We start from the raw sequence: 25,165 nt of genomic DNA, 5'->3' as shown, positions 1-25,165 counted from the left end.
CGCAGCACTTGCGGGGGAGCTCCGGCCCCGGGCGCCCGGCGCATGGAGGGGGCGCTGGCTCCAGGCGCTTGGCAGGGGGGCGCCAGCCTCAGGCACACAGCGCTTGGGGGGGGTGGCCCTTGGAGGGGGTGTGGCTATGGGGGGGGTGCGCCCCTGCCCCCAGGCGCCCGGCGGGCGAACGGCCACGCCCCCTGGCGCCCGGCAACCTCCAGTGGTTGGGGACCACTGCTCTACGGTGCCAGCATCACGGCACCACATGGAACAGAGAGCCATCTTGGCACTGGCGGCTCGCCATATCAGATCGGTGCCGAGCTCTCCACTGGTAGTACCAGCTCCGGCACTGCACGAAACACCGTCAGCACCGGGAACATCTGAAAGACCCACAGACCCACAGAAAAGTCTTGTCTAAGTCGAATAAGCCACGGAGCCCTACACCATGCTCCATTTCACGAATTTTTTCTCTAGAACAGTCACCATCTCGCACGGCATCAAGATCCCAGCACCGCGTAGCCGACTACTTGACTACCATGACTCGCCTCAATCTACGTACCACAGGGTACCTCTGGTGTCTAACGCAGAACCGACAAGGCATTTTTATTACCATTCTGGTGCATATTAGTGTCTCCACCACCATCTTCTAGAGCGTCTTACAGGCACATCCACTCCCCAGTATCTCTGCGTGCTGCCTACTGGGAAGATTGCAGGCCCTTGTACTCCTCCAGATGGTCATCCCCAGGTAGACCTCATTATCATTATGATCAGGGCTCATCGAACCACGGCGAGCCCCACTCGCCAGCTGCGCTGTCCGGCGATCTGCACATGCGCAGATCACCCGAACTCGGCTCTTCCAGGTTGCAATCTACTCACCACGGGCGAGTAGATTGCATTATTTGTTGAGCCCTGATTACAATAATTACTATCATGGATCCCATCACTACTTTTACCATCGGCATCGCCTATCGCCCTCTAGAGGATGGTCCCCGTCAGTTGTGTGTCACCCATATGTCACCAGATCTTGGTCTCATCACAATACCACCCCTCTCCACCGCCACCTCAGCCAACAGCTCTCCTCAACCACATTATTCTGAGCCTGAAGAGGGCCAAATCTCAGATACGGAGGAGCAACCACCTGACACCTCCCTCACAGATCAGTCTTTCTCTTCCCCAGATGAGGCTGTTATTTCTGGGGATGTCTCGCCTCCAAATGATCTTAAACAGTTCTAAGACCTGTTTAAGAGGGTGGCAGCAAGTCAGGAAGTTCAAATGGCAGAGATACAAGGAAAACAGTACTGCTTCCTTAAGAACTTCCAACTCGGCTCACTGTGAAAAGATAGCCTTGTCAAGAGGAATTGCTATCTTAGAAGCAGCGGAGGAAATCTGGCAGACCCCAGCTTCCACAATGCCAATGAATAAACGGGCAGGTAGAAAGTACTTTGTTCTGTCGAAGGGTAATAAATTCTTGTTTACCCATCCACAACCCAATTGGTTGGTTGCCGATGCGGCGCATCATAGATCAAAAGTGCTACAATATAAGAACGTCACCTCTGACAAAGACAGCAAGCACCTCGATTTGTTTGGACGCAAAGTATATGCTTTGGCTACATTACTACTTCAGGTGGCCAATTATGCAGTGCTTTTATCGAACCATAATTTCGATAACTATACTAAATTGATGATCCTCATGGACCACCTCCCCGAATCCAAGAGGCCAATATTGAAGTCAGTTGTCCAGGAAGGCTATGTGTCCGCTAGGACAGGCCTTCAGATAGCAATGGATGTTTCTGACACAGCCGCCCGATCAATAGCTACGGCTATTGTTATGAGGAGGATTTCCTGGCTCCAAACTGCGGGAGTACCCAGGGACCTGCAAAACAACGTCGAGGATCTACCCTTCGACAAACACAAGCTATTCGCTGAAGAGACAGATGAGGTCCTCCATTCTAGTAAGGAGTCTCGCACTACATTATGTACTTTGGGGATGTACACTCCTCCATACAGATGGAAATAGTACTTTACATACCAGAGACAGTATGACTACTCATATAACAGGCAACAGCAACAATGTGGCTTTGACCAGCCCCGCCCTCGTCAGTGACCACTACGACGTCATAACCAGAATAATCACACACAGAACCAACCTGCGGTAAATCAGCAGATTTGACTCTTTGGTCGAGGATATCACATTGTGGTGTATGAAGGCACGGACTCCGGCCGGTGCAAGCACGAAATCATTTTATTGCAAGATTACAACTATCTTTATACCCTCTCAACTTCCCAAAAGTCCACATCCTGCTTTTCACAAACTGTGCTTTTTCACAGCCCCAACACAGTATTCTCGAAGGTCGTTGACTCAGGCAGATGTTGTTATTGTTGGCTCAGGACTCTTGATTACACGCGTTCCCGCTGACTCTCGGATCGTCCTCCAAGGTCTGCAGCTTTTCTTGGTTTTGTCCTTGGGATGCCCTGTCACGTGGCCAAAGCACTATACTTGTTGATTCTCTACATCACACTTCTTTCAGTTGTCAAACAGCAGCATCACGACTCACCAATATTCCACTTCTGCCTGAGACCTTTTTACCATCAACGGTCTGAGATTACAACCAACCAATGGGTTTTGGATGCCCTTCCTGTCTCTTCCACCTACCTCACCACCTCTCTTCCACCTACTTCACCTTCCCTGTCCCTCTTCAGGGACCCCTCTCACAAGCTCTTGCTACGGGAAGAAGTCAATCATGTTCTTTCATTAAGAGCGAGAGAGTTGGGAACAAGTTCAAAGGAAAGGGTTTCTACTCTATTTCCTGACGTGCAAAAAGTCAGGTGGCTGGCAGTCCCTTCTACATCTGTGGAAAGCTCAGTCATTTCCTCTGCAATGTTTCAGAATGGTCATTCTGTGCAACATTTCAGAATGGTCATTCTTGTCCAACGCAAGGATTATTGATGCAGCGGAGACTGGTTTGCTGCCCTCAACTTCCAAGATGCCTACATCCACATGACCATCCATCCTGCCCACAGGAGGTTTCTTCGCTTCGTGGTAGACACAGAAAATTTTCAGTAACCGGCTCTGCCATTTGGCCTTACATCTGCCCCCAGGGTATTCTCTAAGACCATGGCAGTGGTAGCAGCACACTTACGTCGAAAAGGTGTTGTCTTTTTCCCCTATCTCGACAATTGCCTCTTAAAAGGTCGTTCATCTGCAGAGACGCTTACAATGACAGACGTTATTACCAGACAGACATTCAATTCCCTTGGTCTGTTGATCAACGACCAAAAATCAATTCTGGTGCTGTCTCAAAACTTGGAGTTTATCGGCGCTCATTTAGATGCCCTCACAGCGAGAGGATTTAATTTCGGTGCTACTCTATAGTCCCGTGGTCCCCAACACGGTGCCCGCGGGCGCCATGGCATTTGCATGCGCCCACCAGGTGCTCGGGGCTGGCCTGGCCTTGGGCGCGCGGCGCTTGGTGGGGGGAGCGCCGGCCTCGGGTGCGCGGCGCTTGGTGGGGGGAGCGCCGGCCTCGGGCGCGCGGCGCTTGGCGGGGGGGGGGAGCGCCGGCCTCAGGCGCGCGGCGCTTGGCGGGGGGGGAGCGGCGGGGGGGGGGGAGCGCCGGCCTCAGGCGCGCGGTGCTTGGCGGGGGGGGGGGAGCGCCGGCGGCGGGGGCGGGGAGCACCGGCCTCGGGCGCGCGGCGCTTGGCGGGGGGGGGAGCGGCGGGGGCGGGGAGCACCGGCCTCGGGCGCGCGGCGCTTGGCGGGGGGGGGGGAGCGCTGGCCTCAGGCGCGCGGCGCTTGGTGGGGGGGGGAGCGCCGGCAGCGGGGGCGGAGAGCGCCGGCGGCGGGCGCGCGGCGCTTGGCGGGGGGGGGGGAGCGCCGGCCTCGGGCGCTTGGCGGGGGGGGGGGGGGAGCGCCGGCCTCGGGCGCGCGGCGCTTGGCGGGGGGGGGGGGGGAGCGCCGGCCCCAGGCGCGTGGCCCTTGGAGGGGGCACCGGCCCCGGGCATGCAGCTATGGGGGGGCCGCCCCCGGGCGCGCAAATGTCCCCGCCGCCCGGCGGGCAAACGGCCACTCCCCCTGGCGCTCAACAACCTCAAAAGGTTGGGGACCACTGCTATAGTCCATCAGTCCAAATACTTAATTGCCTAAAGCTCATGGGCCATATGGTAGCAACTACATATGTAGTAATGCACGTGTGCCTGCACTTTCATGCACTACAACACTGGATAGCATCCATTTATGCTCCTGCAAAACACCATGTCCACAAACTTGTGTTGCCTCCAACCGATGTTTGTGAGTCCCTCAAGTGGTGGACGGTCTCGCCCAGTCTCCTCTCCGGAGTACCTTTTCCCCAATCACAGCCTTCATTGCACATCACCACAGATGCTTCCCTCATAGGTTGGGGAGCTCACATGAATGGTATGCCAGTCCAGCGCTGATGGTCGCCACACAAAACATCCCTTCATATAAACCTTTCAGAACTCAGGGATGTATTCAATGCTTGCAGATACTTCTGCAATTACATTTTCAACTTTACGGTTAGAATTCTTACAGACAACATCGCCACAATGTATTTTATCAATCGTCAGGGCGGCTCATGATCCCGATCCCTCTGTGCAGAGGCAATTCACCTGTGGAATTGGTGCATTCGAAATGACATCAGACTAGTGGCATCGTAATTACCTGGTGTCAACAATATCACAGCTGACTCTCTGAGCAGACGCTTCACGACAGTGTTCTTCACCGTGTTTTCCAATGATGGGGCTCTCCCTTTAGAGATCTCTTTGCTACCTGTTGCAACAAGAAATGTTGCCGCTATTGTTCCAGAGCAGCATAGGTCCTGGATCCCTAGGCGATGCTTTTCTTTTCACCTAGAGGGAACCACTCCTTTATGTGTTTTCCCCCCACCTTGCTTATACCCAGAGTACTAGACAGGACCAAGGTGGATGGGGTCAACCTGATATTAGTGGCACCCACCTGGGCCTGTCAGCATTGGTTCCCCTTCCTGCAACAAATATCTCCATACCCTCACCTGCCGGACCTCCTTACCCAGGAGAAAGGAGCCCTACTACAACCACAGCCTCATATCCTGAAGCTGACGGCCTGGCTCCTAATTGGTTCAACGTATCTGAGAACCTTTGCTCGGGACACGTCAAAGAAATACTAATGAACAGTAAAAGACAAACTACTCTTACTACTTATTTTTCTAAATGGAGAAGGTTCACATCCTGGTGCACCGGACTCCAAATAGAACCTCATATATCCCTTCTGTACACAATCTTAGACTATATAGCCCACCTGAAACAAACAGGGTTAGCATTAGCTTCCTTGAAAGTGCATCTCGTAGCGATTTTAGCATTTAGACACTCAATAAATGTCACCTCTGTGTTTTCCCACCCTATTACTGAAAGATTTTTAAAGGGAGTCACTAACCTTATTCCCCCCCCCAAAGACCTGTCCCTCCGCCATGGAGCTTAGACCTAGTGTTCAGAGTTCTAACTAGGCCACCATTTGAGCCTCTGGCTACCACTTGTCTTCAGATGCTGACTCTTAAAGTGGTCTTCCTCCTTGTGATAACATCTGCCCACAGAGTCAGTGAGATGGCAGCTCTCATGGCAATCCCACTTTACACAATCTTCAACAAAGATAAGACCCCACCCAGCCTTCATTCCTAAAGTCTGCTCTGAGTTCTACACCAACGAACTAATAATCCTACCCTCTTTCTATCCTAAACCACACACGTCTTCCCAGGAGGCAACTATGCATTTCTTTGATGTCCGTAAGGCGCTCATCTTTTACGTAGAAAGGACTAAGCCATTCTGTAAAATGGACCATCTAATAATTTCACTTGCGGATCGATCCAAGCGAGCAGCGATATCATCTCAGCGAATCGCAAAACTCATCACTTCTTGCATAATCTCCTGTTACTCTATACGATGCACACCACTGCCAGTTCAGCCAAGGGGTCACTCCACTAGAGCTGGAGCGGCATCAACTGCTTTTTTTAAAGGTGTGCCTCTTAGGGACATTTGCCACACAGCTACGTGGTCTTCCCATTATACCTTTGGCTATCCAACACCAACTGGCTGCAGATGCATCGCTGGCGTCAACAGTACTTTCTCCGAGACCCTCCTTCTGGTCTTTTGGGTACTACCACACAGTCACCTACGGTGGTGCACCCACGGGAACATCACTCGAGGAAGAAAGCAAAGTTACTCACTTTGGTGCAGTAACAGTTGTTCTTCAAGATGTCTGTCTCCGTGGATGCTCTTACTATCCACCCTACTCCCTTCTCCAGAGTCTTTTTCTTACATTTTTCAGATTCTAGGCAGATTCAAGAAACTGGCGGGAGCTGGACTGCGCATGTGAGCAGAAGGACGCGAATGCCACGAGGAACTGACCGCGCATGCGCGGTCCGGCTGACTACTATGGAAATCTCTGATCTGTGGCACTGGAATGAGCCTGACCCCTACAGTGGAGGACCCACGGGGACACGCATCTTGAAGAACGACAGTTACTGCACCCAGGTGAGTAACTTCGCTATTCAAAGCAGCAGCACTGCGTGGAGCCCGGGGTCTGCCGCTTTGAAATGCCGTGTGCAGCCCGGGGCCACCTGGGACTCCATGCGGCACTGCTACTTTGAAACGCTATGGGGAGCCTGGCATCAGGCTCCACACACCATTTCAAAGTGGCTGCACTGCATGGAGCCCGAGGTCAGTGGAGGAGTTCCCAGCTGGCCCTGGGCTGCTCATGGTGTTTCAAAGCAGCAGTGCCGCATGGAGTCCATGGTCAGCTGAGGACTCCCCCACTGACCCCAGGTTCCATGCAGCACTGCCACTTTGAAATGCTGGGGGTTACGCTGCTGCTTTGAAATGCTATGTAGAGCACGGGGCCAGTGGGGGACTCCTTGATTCTTCCGCTGTTCCCGTGCTCCTTGCAGTGCTTTCGCCTTTGAAGTGTAGCAACAGTTATGGGGTTGCTAGACTTCAAAGGTGGAGGTGCCCTTATCGACTAATTGAATAGTCAATGCAAATTGCATCGACTATTCGATTAGACAGTTAATCAAAATTTTACATCCCTAGTGGCAACACTGGTGGTGCTTCAGCCATGCTAGGAAAAAAAATCTGTGGTGACTATCATCATATCCAGCTTATTCAGAGTGTAAAAGTCTTTGATAGCAGCTGTAATAGCTTGTGCATTACAAACAGATAATTCCAGATTTAATAATTCCATCAAACATAGTTTTATGCCCTGCACATGCTACATCTCTTAACTTAAAATAAATTATAAGCAACTTGGTAACAAACATATCTGTGCTTTCTTCAATAATAGGTATGCGATAGGAAGGTAAGCAAAGAGCTGACTTGATTTCTGTATGGATAATTTTATTGATTGACTCCAGAAATTCAAAAGCATAGTTTTTCCTATGCCAGCTCACTGGTACATGCTGATATTTTGTCATGTGGTCATTTATATTTTGCACAGAGTTCATGGAGCTGTTGATTGTACTGCAAGCAGAACATTATTTATGATAATTTTTATTTCTCCTGGCTGCGAATGTTGTCTTTCCTTCAGTTCCAGTCTCTTCTGTTTCTCATTCGTGGTTTCTAATAGCATACTCTGCAAGTCAAATCCCAGTAGATGAGAATTTCTGCTTCTAAGAATATGTATAGCAGATTCATGATTTCTGATTGATTAAATGCTCTTCATGTAGTCCAACTTCCATCTACCTTCCCATTTCTTGCCTGTAGAGAAGTTGCTGGATATTCTAGCTTGAGTACAAATTTTGCAGATCAAGCCCACATCAGCACTGTACTGGAATATGTTCCTCATTTCTTTTCAAATCTTGCCTTTAGATTTTTTAGATTCTGTTTCAAGTATTACATTCAGCCATTCTCCTTTAAACATGGGGTAACACCACGTCTTAGGATTTGTTACTGTGTTGGTTTATGCAGTTTGCCTTCATTAATACATGACTGTTAAAAGGAGCAGAAGGAGGTCATGTAATATTATGTATCCTGCATTTAAGAAAAAATCATGGAAACCAGAGGTGTCTGTCTGGTAAAAGTGTCAGAATGCTGCAGTGACAACTAACACTGTTGCAGGAAATAATTATTAGTACATCTGCATCATACAAAAAGACCACCCATAAAACAAGGAAATAGCTAATTGATGTGTTGCAGAGTCTTGTTGCTCTTAGTAGCAAATAAAGTACAAAATACTCAGGAAGATTTACAAAAATATGTTGCAAGTCTGTACAAAGTAAAACTCACTCCAGAATGATCAGGCTCAGGCTCAGTGACATTCAGAACTGCTTAAGAAAAAGATATAATTGATCTAATTTCACTGAATAATTACTATTTGCTGTGATAGCTTTTAAAAGATAGTTTGCTATCTGGATTTCATCCACAGTAGCCTAGAAAGGCACTATCCAGTGAATTACAACTAGACTTCAAAATACTTGCATATCTAACTGGAACTTTTTTTCCTATTTGTTTGTCAACTTCCCAAAATAAATAATACCATTCATATACAGTTTACAGTAGTAGTTATCTTAACTCACGTGATCCCACCCTAAGAGTAGCTGGGCAGCCACCCTGAGGACAGCAGAGATCTGCATAGCTCAGCCCCCACTCCCTGACAAAGCCCACCACCAACAGCAGCTTATTTTCCACTGGTAGGATGGTGAGTACAGGCCCAAACCAGATTAAAAGCAAATTTAGGATGAACTTCAACCACTTCTATAACAGAATTTCAGTTACACTGCAGAATGCAAACTGCTCTGAGGGAAAAGGGAGTAAAAATGTGTTTGACAAATGATAAGACACTTTCAATAGAGAAACAGCCTGATTTTTCTGAGCACCTCCTGAGATTTTGATGGAACATTTGGGTGCTGTTAACTCCAGGATATAGAATGAAAACAGTCAATAACATCTGAGAGTAAATGAAAGAATGAATAAGTATAAAAGTATAATTCCCTCTACCATTCCTATCCTATGTAATCTATAGACAAAATTGTTCTAATCTTGTAAAACAGGGAGGATCTGTGTCCATAAGCAGACTAAATCACAAGCAACCCCAGAAAGTTAGAGGGAGTGTATTGATCTGTCAAGATATAACAGTCATCATTAAAAATGTCATATCTCATTGGCTCAAAGAATTGTTCTAAGATCTGGCACATCTCTCATACTAAGGAAGGCCATAATTTTTCCTGACTAATAACACTACACCAGAAGGTTTCAAATTCTGAATTTGGTAAATTGTATTATTCATATTTTACACTTGGAGAAACAAAGTCTCAGGGAGGTTGAGTGAGTTTTGCCTAAGGTCATATGGGCAGCCTACAGCAAATCTAGGAACAGAGACCAGCTTTCTAATTGTCTGGTTCGGTGCTACTAGCACAGCTGCACAATGGCCCGGCTCCAGCTCTGGCACATGGGGAAGCGGCCCTTGGCCGCTGGAGTGTCCCAGGCACATGGGGCAGCCACTTGACACTCAGCCTTACCTGCCGGGCTGCATGGTGGCCTCTGAAGCTGGAATCAGGGCCATAGTAAGGCTGTCCCAGTACCATGACCTGGCTCCAGCTGCAGCACATGGGTCAGCCACCTGCCATTCAGCCCTGGTAGCCAGAGTGGCTGGAGCTGAAACCTACTAGGCCTCTCACCTTCCAGGTCCACCAGGAAAGTGAGTGCTATTGCAAGGCTCTATGAGGGAAGTGGATCGGCTTAGAATTCTTTGTGCGTGGAGGTGCAGGCGCACCCCCAGAGGGAACTATGACCCCAACCCAAGTTCCTGAGTAGTTCTTGCTGTTGAGGAAGAATCATGCTTAATATGGGACGGGTGATGTCACTCAGACACCCCCTCTCACCTCTTCCCGAGAAGAAAGAATAGCTTAAAGACATTGTTAAAAAGGACCAGCTAGTAACAGAATCAGCTTTTCAGGCTGCAATGGATGTGTACCACAGGCAGGTCCATAGCCACCTCTGTAATCATACAGATGGCATTCTGGCTTAAGCATTCTTCGTGAAATGCAAGCCATAATAGAGGTTTCACCATTCAAATTATCAGAACTATTTAGTGGAAAAAATAGCACTGTACTCACTAGATGATTCAAAGGAAATGTGGACATCCCCAGGAATCTGTACCAAGCTCAGTCACAACATCAGCATAGGTAACAGACACTTTAATATCCAATCTCTCTAAAAAGCAATAAAAGTATGATAAAAGGTGTCTGCTCTCCTTTACCCCCAGCCATGCACACCACTGCATCCACACATTGGAAAATGTTTGTTTGATGTTGGTGCATCTTTCAGCCAGTCGTCTGAGTGATCTTTTGAGCACCCTACTCACCTCATCCCACCAAGGATTCTGGGATATCACTGCTGACAAATGGGTGTTAATGTCATGTGGCTATACAACCCATTTCTTCTCTCTACCCTCTTCCTGTCCTCTTCCTCATTCCTCTTCAGGGACCCTTCTAATGGGAGCCTTTTACAAACAGAATTGGCTTTGTTTCTCTGGCTAGTAATCATAGAGGAGGAGCTTCTGGAATACCAGCAAAGAAAATCTGTTCTCTGTATTTTCCCATTCCAAAAAAGAAACACGTTTGTCCCATCTTAGACCTGAGGAAGTTCAACACTTACATATGCTGTCTTAGATTCAGGATGGTAATGCTTGCATGCATCACTTTGAGGTTGAGACTTGTTTATAACTTACAATTTTGGCAAGATGCATACTTCCATATTGCTATCTACTTGGCGCTTAGAAAGTATCTCAGATTATAGGGGGGGACCATGCATTATCTGTACAGCAATGTTTCTCAGAGTGGTCTGTGAAACTACTCTTGCCAAATTCCTGCTGTCGCCATTTTAGTGGTGTACTCCCCAGAAATCACTTGAGTACTTAGTTTCTAGTACAACTCAAATCTTTTGAGCACTTACCTGTTGGATGGATGCCTCATATGTAAGAAAAGAGGTGTCCTTCTTAACTTCTTCCGTGACATAGATGGTTATAAATGTGTTGCAGTTAAGCAGGGGTGCCCATCTGAACTGCCAAATGGAGGGAATGTGTTCCTTGGATAACTGGTATATGTGATCTTTCTAGAGCTGAATACCATCAGATTGGCCCACATATTATTTCTACTTGTTTGCGAATCTCAGTAATGATGATCCTGACAGTATATCAGCAATGCAGTATGTGAACAAACTGAAAGAGACTTGATTATCCCCCTGCTTCCTGGAAGCCATTGATTTCTGGAAACCCACTGGCTCTGCATTTTCAAGGAGTCAGTAACAACCTTGCAGAATTCTTGAGCATAAACAAGCATGAACGGTTACTGCAAAGATGCATCATTGAACCAATAATTTGATGGTGGGGGACCTGATCATAGAAGAATGCTCTAGAGAAGTGCAAGAAATTCTTACATGGAGCAAAAAAAAACTTCTGCTAAGAGGGCATACTCAGTGAAATGGGAAAAAAACTGTCCACACGAGCAAGTCAAAACAGTGAGAATCTGGGCTAGAGCTTTGGTTGTGAAGATCCTAGACTACTGCTTCTGAAATAGGGCTGGTTTTCAGTTTTTTGAGTCTACCTAGTACTTAACACCAGTATTCGTGCACTATAAACCCCTTTAGTCTCATTGCATCATCTCATACCAAATAGTGTTGAGATTTATCAAAGGCCTTCTTCATGTCTGACCTCTACATAAAGACCTGATTTCCATTTGGGGGAGAAATCTTTCTGCAGCTCATGGGGTCTCTTCAGACCCTTTTTGGAGTGTTTATTATGCAGTAGCACATTATTATCAGGATGGTATTTTTAGTTGCTACCTAACGAGCACTAAAGAAAGTTCATTAGCAGGGTAGTCTCAGACTTCCATTTAAATTGGTTGGTCATCTTACTGGTTTTCTTTCCAAAACCTCACTCTTCAGTAGGAGAGAGAGGTAATTTTACATACTGGTTGTTTTCAGAATCCTATTTTACTCTATTGACAGAACTAAACCCTTCCATATGGTTCCATGTCTGTGTGCCAAACAATTACGCTCTCTATAGTAACCATGGTTCTTCTAGATATTTATAGTTGGTGTGGCTCCCAACACTGGACATCCATCCCTGCTTTTCTGAGCCCTAAGTAGCATAGATTCTGAATTTTGAGTGATTTGAAGGTTGCAGTCTTGCCTTTAAGTCCTTGTTCAGGAGCATGAGGAGGCTCAAAGCATGTACCGCTCCAGCCAGTCTTGCTAGGCAAAAGTGTTCGGTCTCAGATCCTTGAGGAAAATGCACATCCACTGTGGAATCATTCTAACTTCAACATCTTAAAAATCATGGTTGCTGTGAGGAAAGTATCATTCTTTTTCTGAATAGCAATAAATAAATAAATTCAATAACCATAATATAAAAATGTCAACACTACAACATGCCCTTGTCAAATTGTAATGAATTCATGTGACTTTTCAAGATCTAGGTTGTAACTTTTATACATGTTTAATTTCTTAATATTTTCATGTGTTATACAAAATAAGTAGACCTGTTATCAGCTTGATTCAGTCTGTACAAAACTGTTGGATGATAGTTTATTGTTCTTTACTAGGTATTAAGATAATCCTTTGAGATTTAAGAATGTGTGTTCTCAATAACATCCTTTTGGATCCATGTTTAACAAAGTATAATAGCTTATTGGATGTATAGGAATCTGTGTAGTTGATTGTTTTCAAGTGCAAGAGTTTCACAGCATGAATAGTTTTATAAAGAAACTGACAGGTTCTTACACAAATGTAATTTAGTATAAAGATTTTGAACTTTGCTTCTCTCTTGCTATTATGTGGTGTGTATTAGGCTTTTTCAATGAAAGATAACATTAAAAATATGAAATTATTTTTATACAGGATGAGGAAGGATTTCTAGTAATGGTGAATGAAATAATGGAGGAACAACAGCATCTTAAGAATAGATTAATAACTCTCAAAAGTGAGGTTACAAAAGCCCAAAATGAAGTGGAGGAATCAAGGAAGAAATTATTAACCCTTAATAGGTAACCACAAACTGTACTCAGGCACAATAATTAGTTTAGTAATTTCAGAAAAGGTCAGCATTTTAGAAGTTTAACATCTTGTTGGAAGTCAGTTGTCATATGGGATGAGACCTGAGGTGAGTCTAGTCCAGTGATTTAATCTTCGGTAGTGGCAGCACCAGATGTTGCAAAGGAAAATATAAGAAACTCCTAGCGGGTAGATGTGGGATAATATGCTCCCCCCCACTGTAGGTCTCACCTGAGATTCTCATAGATGGTTAAACCTTGAATTTTAGATAAACATTTTAGGGTGATTTTCAGTGTTTTTTGTGTGGTCAGTGCTATACTCAGAGCCTGACACGTATTGTGTATCTTGAGGAAAATACTAATTTTGCACTACTTTGTCCTTCTTCTACTGTTAAGTCCTCTCCTGTGAGAATGGTTCTTCCTTCAGTTTAAACTATCTTGACTTCCTCTTTCCTGCTTAAACTTTGTGCATATCTTCTCTTTTAGCTCTTCCTACTAAATCAGTGTATGGTCATTATAAGCCATATATTGATTATCAGCCATTTTCAATCCAGTGACTCATTGCCCTTCTTGGAGATCAACATGTATGTGATAGCTAAGCAAAATTGTGAAATATTTCTCAGAGTATATTTTTTCATGTAAATGTTAAGAATTCATAATTTTGATGCTCACCTATACATATGTAGCAATTTATAATCATGATTGTTTTTAACTGTTAACTTTTAGGATTCTTTGTCTTACTATTTAGCCACTTACGTTATTATAGTAAGTTGATTAGGTGACCCTGTATTGTATTTTAAATAAAATAAATGTTAAGAGAAGATGCTATATCAGTTAATGGTTTGAAGGGAAGATATTTTCATGAGCAGAAGTATGGGCTGGTAGGATACAGATTGTAGTTGATGTAGTACTGATATAGTAGTTGAAACTGTTGAACTGTGATGATATCCCAGTATTATTGTTTTCCTACTCCTCTGGTATTGGTAAAAGAATCCATGTTTGAAAATATGACTTTAATAGTCTGCTTAACTTTAATTTTGTCTTGGTGCTAATGCATTATATAGTACTTCAGGTCATTACTAACACCAAGTACTTACCTTGTATGCATAGGCTACAGTGGAAAAATCCTTGTTTCTATCAGTGCTTACCTAATTGTTTTCAAGTTGTGTAGTTAAATAATGATATTCAAATTGTATAACACTTTCATACCTTTTTATGCTTGCAGGGAAATGGGTAAATTACAAAAGGAAGCTATATCTATTGAAACCTCTCTGGAACAGAAAAGATTAGAGAGACATAATATGCTTCTTGAATGCAAGGTCCAAAACTTGAGAATTTCACTCTTATTGGGATCACTGGATGAAATCAGTGAAATAGAGGTACTGTAGAACATGCTTGTGAAAAATGTACCATAATATAAAACATATTCCTAAAGTAAAATGCTTTGGGTTTTTTTTCCTGACACTGACTTCCCTGGTTACAGAATATTGTAAAAATATAATCTAGGCACTGACCAACTAAGTCCTTATGGAGCTATCATGCATTTTTATACTAATCCACACTGGTAACATCTTATTGAAAATTTATATAAACTTTATAATACAAAGGCATTGCCACTGCCAACATTGCAAATATACATTTAACAAAGTGCATATAGACAAAATTGTTGCAAAAATATAAAACCTATGGGATTAGATAGGATGAAATTCAGATTTAGACGATTTAGTATTGAGGTCTGCTCTTTAGATGATATTCTGGCATTTCTACCCCATCCTAAAAATGAATATTCTTCTTCGAGTATTGTCCCTGTGGGTGCTGCACTGTAGGTGTCTAATTGCCCCAGCACCACAGATCAGTTTTTTCCATAGGAGTGGCCAGTTGGGCCACACGTGTTCCAGGCACCTCGTGCTATCCATGCCCTTTGCTTTGCACACATGGCACCACCCCTCCTCTGTTCCTTCATTGCTGCCCTCATCTGCAGATGGAACTCGCCTTGCTTCTCAGAGTCTTTACGTCAGAGAGACGTAGTTAATCAGTTAGTGTGATTATTATAGTTTTTACAGTTAACGGTTAGTTGTTAGCTTAGTAAGAACTTAGTAGTTTTTTCGTAGACACACACACACACACACACACACACAAAATAACGGAGCCGCAAGGACAAATTGACCACAGCCTCATAATTTAAGAAAAAGAAAGAACAGTAAAAAACAAATGGAAGAGACTTGACCTGGTTGAGCCTCCCCTACCTTACCATGCCGGGATCAGCAGGTTTTAAAAAGAGCCACAACTGTCATGAACCTATAGCCATCTCGCACAGGCACTTGTCATGCATTAGATGCCTTCGTAAGGCGCACGCCTCTCGAAAATACCCTCACTGCACCAAACTCACAGCCTGGGCTCATCGCAATAGGGAGATATATGGCTCCACATGCTCCTCTTTGACAAGGTTCTTCAGCCTCCTTACACCAGGGACTCTGGCTCTCATACAGAGCCTCCCAGGCTGGAAAAATGATGTGCAAGCTTGCCCGCATTGAAGGCAGCACCAAAAAGGGGAGCTTCTTGGTCGCGAATCAGCACTGGTGACAAACCAGGCACTTCCAGCACTGCCACCACCTGTTCCGCTAATTCCACAGAACTGAAGCCCTGACATGAGACATCACTGGTAGCGGCAGCTCTAACATTGCCACTGGTACTGGTGCTGCGTACTATCTCAGCACCAGCGTAGCCACAAGAAACAGACAAGTCTTCCACCCTATCCACACTGCTGACTGTCTGGTGCTGATGAAGACATGGTCAAAATTCAACCGCAAGCTTCCCACGCTGAAGAGTCTGTAACTGAATTTCTCCCTGGCACCATTATCAGCAGCAGTGGTGTCATGTTCCCCAGCACCGATAGAGTGCTCCTCATATGGTCATCGCACTTGTTCACAATGCAGCTTCCTGCACAGGGCTGCACCATGCCCCAGGCAAATGAGGCATATTTCTCCTTTGCTGTTTCCTTCATCTTGGGGCTCCGCTAGATCTCAGAGTTCCCCCAGTGCCATCCTTGCGGATCATTTTTGAAGACAGTAGGAGTGTCTTCTCTTCAAGATACTCCTCACCAGTGAGATCGTGCTGTGACAAGTACTATCACAGCCATCCCTATGATCACCATCCTCTGCAGATAATGGAGTGATGGTATCCACCTTGGTACTACAGGCACTGGTCACCCTGCTGCCAGAGGTCAGTATCCAGACACCATTCCACTGCCCCTCCTACATCATCTTCCAGTCCACCAGCTCCCTCACCCCATGGTCACACCCAGGCCACTGTGGATCAGCAGGACACAGAGGAGGATCAGATAATGGACAATGATGAGCCCCTCCCCTCCCCTTCCCCCAACCTGGATACTTCACCCACTGATAAGACTTCATCATTCCCAGATGAAGCCGTCACCCCAGGGGACATTTCCCCTGTGGATGACCTCAAACAGTTTCAAGAACTCTTCAAAAGAGTGGCCACAAATCAACAGGTGCAACTCAGAGGTCCAAGGAAAGCAGCACTGCCTTCTGAATAACCTCCAGCCTGTGAGGCAAAAATCGTGCCCTCTAGAGACGAAAAGATTATGGAGGAGGTAGATGAGATCTTGCAAATGCCTGTATCTGCCCCTCCCCCTATTAAAAATGCAGGCAAAAAGTATTTCATCCTTCCCAAGGGGCTAGACTTTTTATTTACCCACCCACAGCGCAACTCATTGGTGGTTGATGCTGCCCAACAGATATCAAAATTGCCACAATACAGTAGAGTCCGGATTATCCGTCCTTTGGTAATCTGACATTCCGCTTTATCTGACCCCGCAGCTCCCGGGGACAAAGCGGCATCAGCAGGAGCAGCATCAGCGGCTCCAGGGCACTGGCCAGGAGAATGGCCGCACTTGCTGCCCCGTCGCTCTCCTGGAGCTGCTGATGCCTGCAGCTCCCAGGGACAAAGCGGCGCCGGCAGGAGCGGCATCAGCAGCTCCAAGAGAGTGATGGGGCAGCGAGGGGGGCCATTCTCTCAGCCCGTGCCCTGGAGCCGCTGATGCTGCTCCTGTTAGCGCCGTTTCGTACCCGGGAGCTGCAGGCATCAGTGGATCCAGGAGAGCGATGGGGCAGTGAGTGGGGCCGGGAGCTGCAGGGAAGGAAGGGGCCACGGCCAGGCAAGGATGGAGACCAAACGGCCCCGCCTACAGTAGAATCCCTATCATCCTACATTTTTGGTAATCCGACCACCTGTCAGTCCCATTTAGGTGGGATGATAGGGACTCTACTGGAATATGTCCCAAGACAAACATTTGGACCTCTTTGAAAGAAAGGTCTTTTTGTCCTTCGCACTGCAATTATGCATAGCAAACTATACTGCCCTCCTGGCTGATTATGGTTTTTGATGACTACAGCTGGTCCCCGAGTTGCGAACGGTCGAGTTACGACTGTTCACATTTACGACCAAAGCTCCCATGGAGCGGTCATAAAGGCGGTCCCCAAATTACGAACGCGACCCACGTTTATGAACAGCGTGGTCACTACGTAACTCAGGGGGGTCCGAGTTACGAACAGATCGAGTTACGGCCAAGTGTTTGGTCCATAACTCGGGGAGAGGCTGTATTCTAGGTTAACCAATCTGATGGAAGACCTACCAGATAACAGAAAACTGGTGCTCAAGTCAGTTGTCCAGGAGGGATATTTCACAGCTCGTACGGTCTTACAAATGGCTTTGGATGTGGCAAATACCATGGCAAGATCCACTGCTACATCCATCATTATGCAGAGAGCCTCCTGGCTTTAGGCTGCAGGAGTCCCTAAAGAGCTCCAAGGGAAGGTAAAGGACCTTCCCTTTGATAGGGAAAAACTTTTTGCTGCTAAAAAGGTGAGTCCTTCCCACTAGTAAGGATTCTCAGACAACACTCCAAACTCTAGGGATATACACTTCTCCCTACAGAGCGAAAATATTCATACCTTACAACGCCAATGTGAATTGTCATATTGGTGAAATAAACACAGATCCTATGACCAGTCACGTTCCAGACCTCACGTTCAGAGGAAGCCCCAGAATAACAGCTGCTCCTCTACCTTCCAGTTCACCGGGCAGCAGATTTGAGCTATTGGTTGGGAGCCTGCATGACCTCTCCAATCTCCATCTTCAGGAACATGCTGTTGTATTGCGCCCATTCTACCATCGCTGGACTGCCATCACATCAGATTGCTGAGTCTTGGAAATAGTTGCATCTGGTTACTCCATCCCATTCACTTCACTCCCTCCAGCCTCCCCTTGCCCCTTCACTCTTCAGGAACCCCTCTCATGAAGCACTTCTAAGGCAGGAGGTTTATCGGTTCCTCGCTATAGGAGCAATACAGAGAGTTTCCGATCAGTTTAGGGGCAAGGGTTCTACTCCAACTACTTTCTCACAGAGAAGCATACAGGAGGATGGAAGACCCATCCTGGATCTACGAAAGCTCAACAAACATCTATGAAAACAGCGGTTCAGGATGGTAACTCTAGTGTTGGTAATTCCAGCGCTAAACAAGGCAGACTGGTTTTCAGTCTTCGACCTACAAGTCTTCTACTTCCATGTTATTATCCACCCATCTCACAGATGATTCCTCTGTTTTTCTATAGCATGAGAAGATTTTCAGTACGGAGTTCTACCATTTGGCCTCTTCTCCACGGTATTTTTGAAGAACCTGGCAGTTGTGGCTGGATACCTACGTTGTCAGGGAATGATGATCTTCCCCAATCTCAATGACTGCCTTATAAAAGATTCATCTTGAGCAGAGACTCTCTACATGATATCTACAACCAGAGACTTATTCGGTTCCCTTAGTCTCATCAGTGACCAAAAGTCCAACCTTCTGTACATATCTACAACCACTCAGTCCTTTGAATTTATTGGTGCTTGCCTACTGCCAACACACAGATTCTGGACAATAGAGGACTTGGTTGCTATAATTACCGGAAGTCCTTCGTGACAGTTCTGTCATGCTTACAACTGATGGCTCATATGACTGCTACGACATACATAGAACAGCTTGCTCAGTTACATCTCTGCTGCTTCCAGTACTGGCTGGTGTTGGTCTATGCTCCTCTGAAACATTTGTCCACAAACAAGTCTGTCCCCCTCCATGCATCATAACCTTTTTCAAATGGTGGACCATTCCGACCAATGTGTTCTCAGGGGTTCCATTTCAGCATGAACAACCATCGGTGCAGATCACAACCAGCACCTGCATGATCGAGTGGAGTGCTCACCTTGATGGTCTTTTTACACAGGGGAAGTGGTCTAACTACGGAACATCTCTGCACATAAACCTCCTAGAGCTCCGTACAGTTGCTAGTGCTTGCAAACACTTCCCATTACAATAGCCAATTCTATGGTTAGGGTACTGACAGAAAACAAAAACTCTGTGCTATATTAACCGTCAAGGTGGGGTTCGATCCCTTTTGTTAAGCACCAAAGCAATCCATCTCAGGCATTGGTGCATCGCCAACAGTATCTCCCTGACAGCGTTGTACCTGCCCGCAATCAACAACACCATGACAGACCTCTTAAGCAGGATGTTCAACATAGACCACAAATGGGAAGTAGATTGACAGATACCCCCCGTTTTGAAATATGGGCATGAGTATCCCCAGATTGATCTTTTCACTTCTCGCACCAACTCAAATGCTCAGAGTTCTGTTCCAAAGCAGGTCTAGGATGCAGCTCTCTAGGAGATGCTTTCCTGATATCCTGGAAACCTGTTTTATGCCTTCCCTTCCTCCCCTACTCCCCCCGATCCCTCTTCTCCCTAGTGTCATCAACAGTATCAAAAGGGATTATGCCCAAGTAATTCTCATAACTCCCTCCTGGTCCAGACAGACCTGGTTTCCCTGTTTCTTTTGGATGTCTCTTCAACCTCCCTGTCCCCTTCCCTGCTGACCAGACCTACTGATCCAGAATGGAGGCACCCTGCTATACTCCCATCCCCAAATGCTGCGTCTGATAGCGTGGGTCCTCTATGATTCCAGGACTCAGAAGTGTTCTGCTCAGAGTAAGCAAGTTCTCCTGCGCAGCAGACGCAGTACCACACGTGCTACTTGCTTCCATAATGGACACGTTTTTCACAGTGGTGCATGCAGAAGTCTGCTGACCCACACAACTCCACTCCTCGTGATCCTGGACTACATCCTTGATATAAAGCAATCAAACTTATCCTTATCTTCCCTTTGAGTCCACCTTGCTGACGGCACTGTATTTCATCCCCTGGTGGATGGGCAGTCAGTATTTGTTCACCCCATCACTAGACAATTTCTCAAAGGTCTCCAAACCTAATCCCACCTCGTTGACTTCCACTATCATTATGGAGTTTGGAATTGGTGTTGGATACGTTGTCTTGATCTCCATTCAAACTGTTAGTGACATGCTCATTGTCTCTCATGACCTCTCAAGTGGCCTTTCTTTTAGCAATAACATCTGCTCACAGGATCAGCAACCTTACAGCCCTCACAGAATCACCACCGTACACAGTTTTTACTAACAACAGTGTTACGTTACACTCCCATCTGTCCTTTTTACCAAAGGTGTGTTCAGACTTCATATCAATAAACTGATCATTTTACCTACCTTCTATCCAAAATCGCACTCATCCATACAGAAAGCTCTCCTACTCCTTAGACACCAGGAGGGCTCTCCCCTTTTATATTGACTGCATGAGACCCTTCCGTAACTTGCTCTGCAGTTTCTGTCACTACTGCAGAGCAATGCAACGGAAGTACACTTTCATCACAATGCATATCTAACATCATAGTCTCCTGTATCACACAGTGCTACACTCGGTATCATAAGCCTCTTTCTGATCAGCCCCAGGCACGCTCCACCACCAGCTACGTCCACGGCCTTCCTGAGAGAAGTTTAACTCCGAGACATTTGCCATGCGGTCACAAGGTCATTGGACCATATCTTTATGAAACATTACGCCGTACTCCAGCATCTTTCCAACGATGCCACAGTAGCCGCTGCAGTGCTTTCTACTGTTAACAAGGGGTGACTCTGAAGCCTGTCATCCTTGCTTCAGCAGATCACTGCTGTGATGTCACCCACGGGGACATCCCTCAAAGAAGAAAAGGTTACTCACCTTCCACAGTAACGACGGTTCTTCAAGATGTGTGTCCCCATGGGTGCTCCACTGCCCTCCCTCCTCCCTACTTCTTTGTGCGATTTCTCTTGTTTCCTCTTTTTCAGACACTCAGGTGTCTGAGGAACTGAGGAGGGGTCAGGCTGTGTGCATGAATCAAAGAGTGCGAACAGCATGAGGTGCCTAGAGTGCATGTGTGGCCCAACCAGCTGCTGCTACGGAAAACTCCAATCTGCAGCACTTGGACAACCCAACACCTACAGTGGAGCACCCACAGGGGGACACAGCTCAAAGACCTATTGTTACTGCACAAGGTGAGTAACCTCCTTTTCTTCTTCGAGCAGTGTCCCGTGGGTGCTCCACTATAGGTGTCGGGCTTGTCCCGGCGCCGCAGATCGGAGAATTTTCATAGCCGTAGTCCGCCGGACCGCGCATGCGCGAAGCGCGGCTCGTGCTCTTTCGCGCTGTTTGTGTTCGCGCGGTCCAGCTCCCGCCAGTTCCTCCTGACCGTCCTCGGCCGCGGACGGAATACTGTTTTCTCCTCAGACTCTGTCAGGCTGAGAGAGAGAGAGAACTTTTAGGATTTAGTAAGATTAGTTCATAGTTAGTTCTTTCCAGTTATATAGTGACATTAATTTTAGTCGTAGTCGTTAGTTTAAAAAAAAATTATTTTCTTCAGAAGTTACCTGTAAATAGTTTCTACTGTAGAAAGTTTTCTTCTTTACCCCGTCAGAAGAAGACAGAGGTGACCATGCCGGGTTCTCCCGGTTTTAAAAAGTGCAGCTCATGCCGCGAAGCAATGCCTGCCTCCGATGGTCACGCTCTGCATCCGCTGTTTGGGTGAGGGGAACATACCCCAGAAGTGCCCTCATTGTTCCAAGCTTACCGCGAGAGTGAGGAAGGACAGGGACATGAGGCTCAAAATGCTCTTCTTTGATAGGGCATTACAGCCACAAGAGGGAGCAAATCCCAGATCCCTCCCTGCTCCTTCAGCTGAGCCGTCCCCAAAGAAGGCGAAGAAAAGACCATCGCCTTCTCGTTCCCTTCCCCCGATGCTTGTTAGCGTGGGGGACAAACCTGGCACCTCGGGTGTGCATGGCTCTAAGGCGAAGCCCAGCCGTAGTACCTCGGCGCCGCAGCCCGCAACTATTCAGGCGCCTAATTCATCATCGGCACCGAAGCTGTTCCCGGCATCGACGTCACATGTGGCACCGAGAACACCCGCTGCGCTGCCAACGGCGGCACCACAAGCAGCCCCGACGCAGATCACTCCTACGGCACCGATTCCCACCTCGGCACCGAAGGAACCTCTAGCACCGAACGCGTCGCCGGCACTGCGTCGGGCCCCCCGCCCCCTCCCCCCGGCACCGTCAGATGCTCGGGCACCGTGCACTTCGCCGGCACCGAGTAACTCGCCGGCGCTGAGCGACTCTTCGGTGCGGGAACTCACTCTGGCTCGGGAGTCTGTTCTCCCACAACGTTCTCCGCCTTCTGACATGGCACCGTCGGCACCGATGGAAGGAAATGTGCAGCCTGCATGACCTTCTGCGGGACAAACTGCGTCATCCACGCACCGAACATCGAGGAGAATCATTACACCTTCTCCCTCACCAGAAAACATCCAATTTTCACCTGATCCGCTTTCTCCTTCATCAGGACTCTCTCCCCAATCTATTAGACACTCGCAGAGGGTTTACCATTCTCCACGTGTCTCGCCAAGACGCCGTTATCACTGGTCACCTCCACTGACCCCAAGATCCAGAGAACGATCTCGATCTCCCCGGTCTCCATCATGCTCCGGGCACTATGGGTATTATACCTCTCACAGATCCCATTACTATTCTAGATTTCCGCACCGCTCCTCATATTATCATAAGTCACCGGAACACCGTTATTATAGGCACTACTCCCCGTCTCGACATTCCTCGGTGTCCTACTCTCCTCATCATTCACACACACCACCCAGCAGGGACTGTCAATCTTTACCAGCAACAGCCAGACCACCAACTCCATCAGGTATCCTGCCGCCCCAACCACCTGCGCCTCAGGTACTCCTACAACATACCACTAAGGATGAGTCTCAACATCAGTCTCCTACCGACCAATCCTCTTCCTCTCCGGATGATGCTGTATTTCAGGAAGGCACATCTCCGTCGGATGACCTTCGTCAGTTTCAAGACCTTTTCAGAAGAGTGGCGGTATCACAAAAAGTACAGCTTGCGGAAGTTCAGCAGAAATCCCACCACTTGCTTAGAAACCTTCATCCTTCACAACAGGTGAAGGTGGCTCTCCCATTGGATGATGCCATCCTGGAGATTGTTGATGACATATGGCAGCTGCCGGCTTCTGCACCGGCCACCAACAAAAAGGCAGACAAAAAAATATTACGTTCTGACGAAAGGGATGGAGTTTCTTTTCTCTCATCCTCCACCAAATTCTCTGGTCGCCGATGCGGCCCAACAAAGAACGAGGGGCCTGCAGCAAAGACCGAGTGTCCCGAACAGGGACATGAAACAGCTAGACCTCTACTTGTCTGCTACCCTTTCACTCCGGATGGCAAATTATGCGGTGCTATTAGCTAACCATAGCTTTGATAACTATGCCAAACTAGCGCCCCTACTGGACCATCTACCTGAGGGCAAAAGGGAGGTCCTTAAAGCGGTGGTCCACGAGGGCTATACAGCTTCCAGAACAGCTCTTCACATAGCTCTGGACATGGCTGATACAGCAGCGCGTACCACAGCTACATTCGTGGTCATGCGCAGGGCCTCGTTGCTACACCAGGCGGCAGTTCCTAAAGACCTTCTGACCAAAGTCCAAGACCTATCCTTTGACAGACAGAATCTCTTTTCTGACAAAACTGATCAGGTGCTTCATTTGGGTAAAGACTCTAGAACCACACTCAAGACTCTGGGCATGTATACTCCTTCCTTCCGTCGGAAAAGGTATACTCCATATCAGAGACAGAGATCGTTCGCCTTTCAGCCATCCCAATACAGACAGCAGGACCAGCAACGCAACCGGCAGCGACAGCAGAAAAGAAGACCTCAGCCAAAAACATCTGGCCGTCTAAATGCCAAGCAACAAGTTTGACATCCCAGCCGAGGGACTGTGCACCATTCCACTGAACACCCATCCCAAACTTCTACAGGCATTATTCCACCGCCTGAGACCTTTCGAACACCGATGTTCTCACATCACCACCGACAGATGGGTACTGCAAACAATCACATTAGGGCATACCATTCCATTCACCACTCTACCCCCACCCAACCCCCCCCCGTCCCATCCCTTTTCAGGGACCCATCTCACGAGCCTCTCTTACGACAAGAGGTCGATTACCTCCTCGCCATCGGAGCAATAGAAATAGTACCAAAACAGTTCCAGGGACGGGGGTTCTATTCTCGATATTTCCTAACAGAGGAAAAAATCAGGGGGATGGAGACCGATCCTCGACCTCAGAGGATTAAACCGGTACCTCTGGAGGTACCGCTTCAGAATGGTTACCCTAGCCACTATCATTCCAGCACTTCACAGCGAAGATTGGTTCACGCCCCTCGATTTACAGGACGCCTACTTTTATGTAGCGATACACCTGGCTCACAGACGATTTCTACGTTTTCAACTAGGAGCAGGCCATTTCCAATACAGGGTCCTGCCCTTCGGTCTCTCGTCAGCTCCCAGGGTTTTCTCCAAGACGCTGGCAGTGGTAACAGCGTATCTACGACATCTAGGCGTAATAATATTCCCCTACCTAGACGACTGCCTAATCAAGGCGCCTTCAGCGGCGGAGGCTCTGCGCGTGACACGCCTCACGAAAACAGTTTTCGAAACCTTGGGCCTGATCATCAACATTCCAAAATCGGCCATGATGCCACAACAATCAATACAATTTATAGGCGCACAACTCGATTCAACCACTGCTCGTGCTCTATTGCCAATAACCAGATTTCAAGCAATGCAAGACCTTATACAGGCCATCACCACCAGTCCCAGATCCTCGGTCCTACAATG

The 25,165-nt window shown here is 47.2% G+C and overlaps 1 protein-coding gene across 2 annotated transcripts in view; it reads left to right on the top strand.

Moving 5' to 3' along the window:
- Positions 1–25,165, top strand: part of SMC1B (structural maintenance of chromosomes 1B) — a 102,245-nt gene that overhangs the window by 58,547 nt on the left and 18,533 nt on the right. For both annotated transcript variants that reach the window (XM_075899976.1, XM_075899966.1), the window contains exons 17-18: positions 12,871–13,016; positions 14,248–14,401. In XM_075899976.1, the coding sequence (XP_075756091.1) occupies positions 12,871–13,016; positions 14,248–14,401 (300 nt within the window). The remainder of the gene's footprint in view (positions 1–12,870; positions 13,017–14,247; positions 14,402–25,165) is intronic.

Source organism: Pelodiscus sinensis, chromosome 1 (genome assembly GCF_049634645.1).
Source record: "Pelodiscus sinensis isolate JC-2024 chromosome 1, ASM4963464v1, whole genome shotgun sequence".
Classification (NCBI taxonomy): Eukaryota; Metazoa; Chordata; order Testudines; family Trionychidae; genus Pelodiscus; species Pelodiscus sinensis.
Note: the sequence above shows the minus strand (reverse complement) of the source record. Positions and strands in the feature narration are given on the sequence as shown.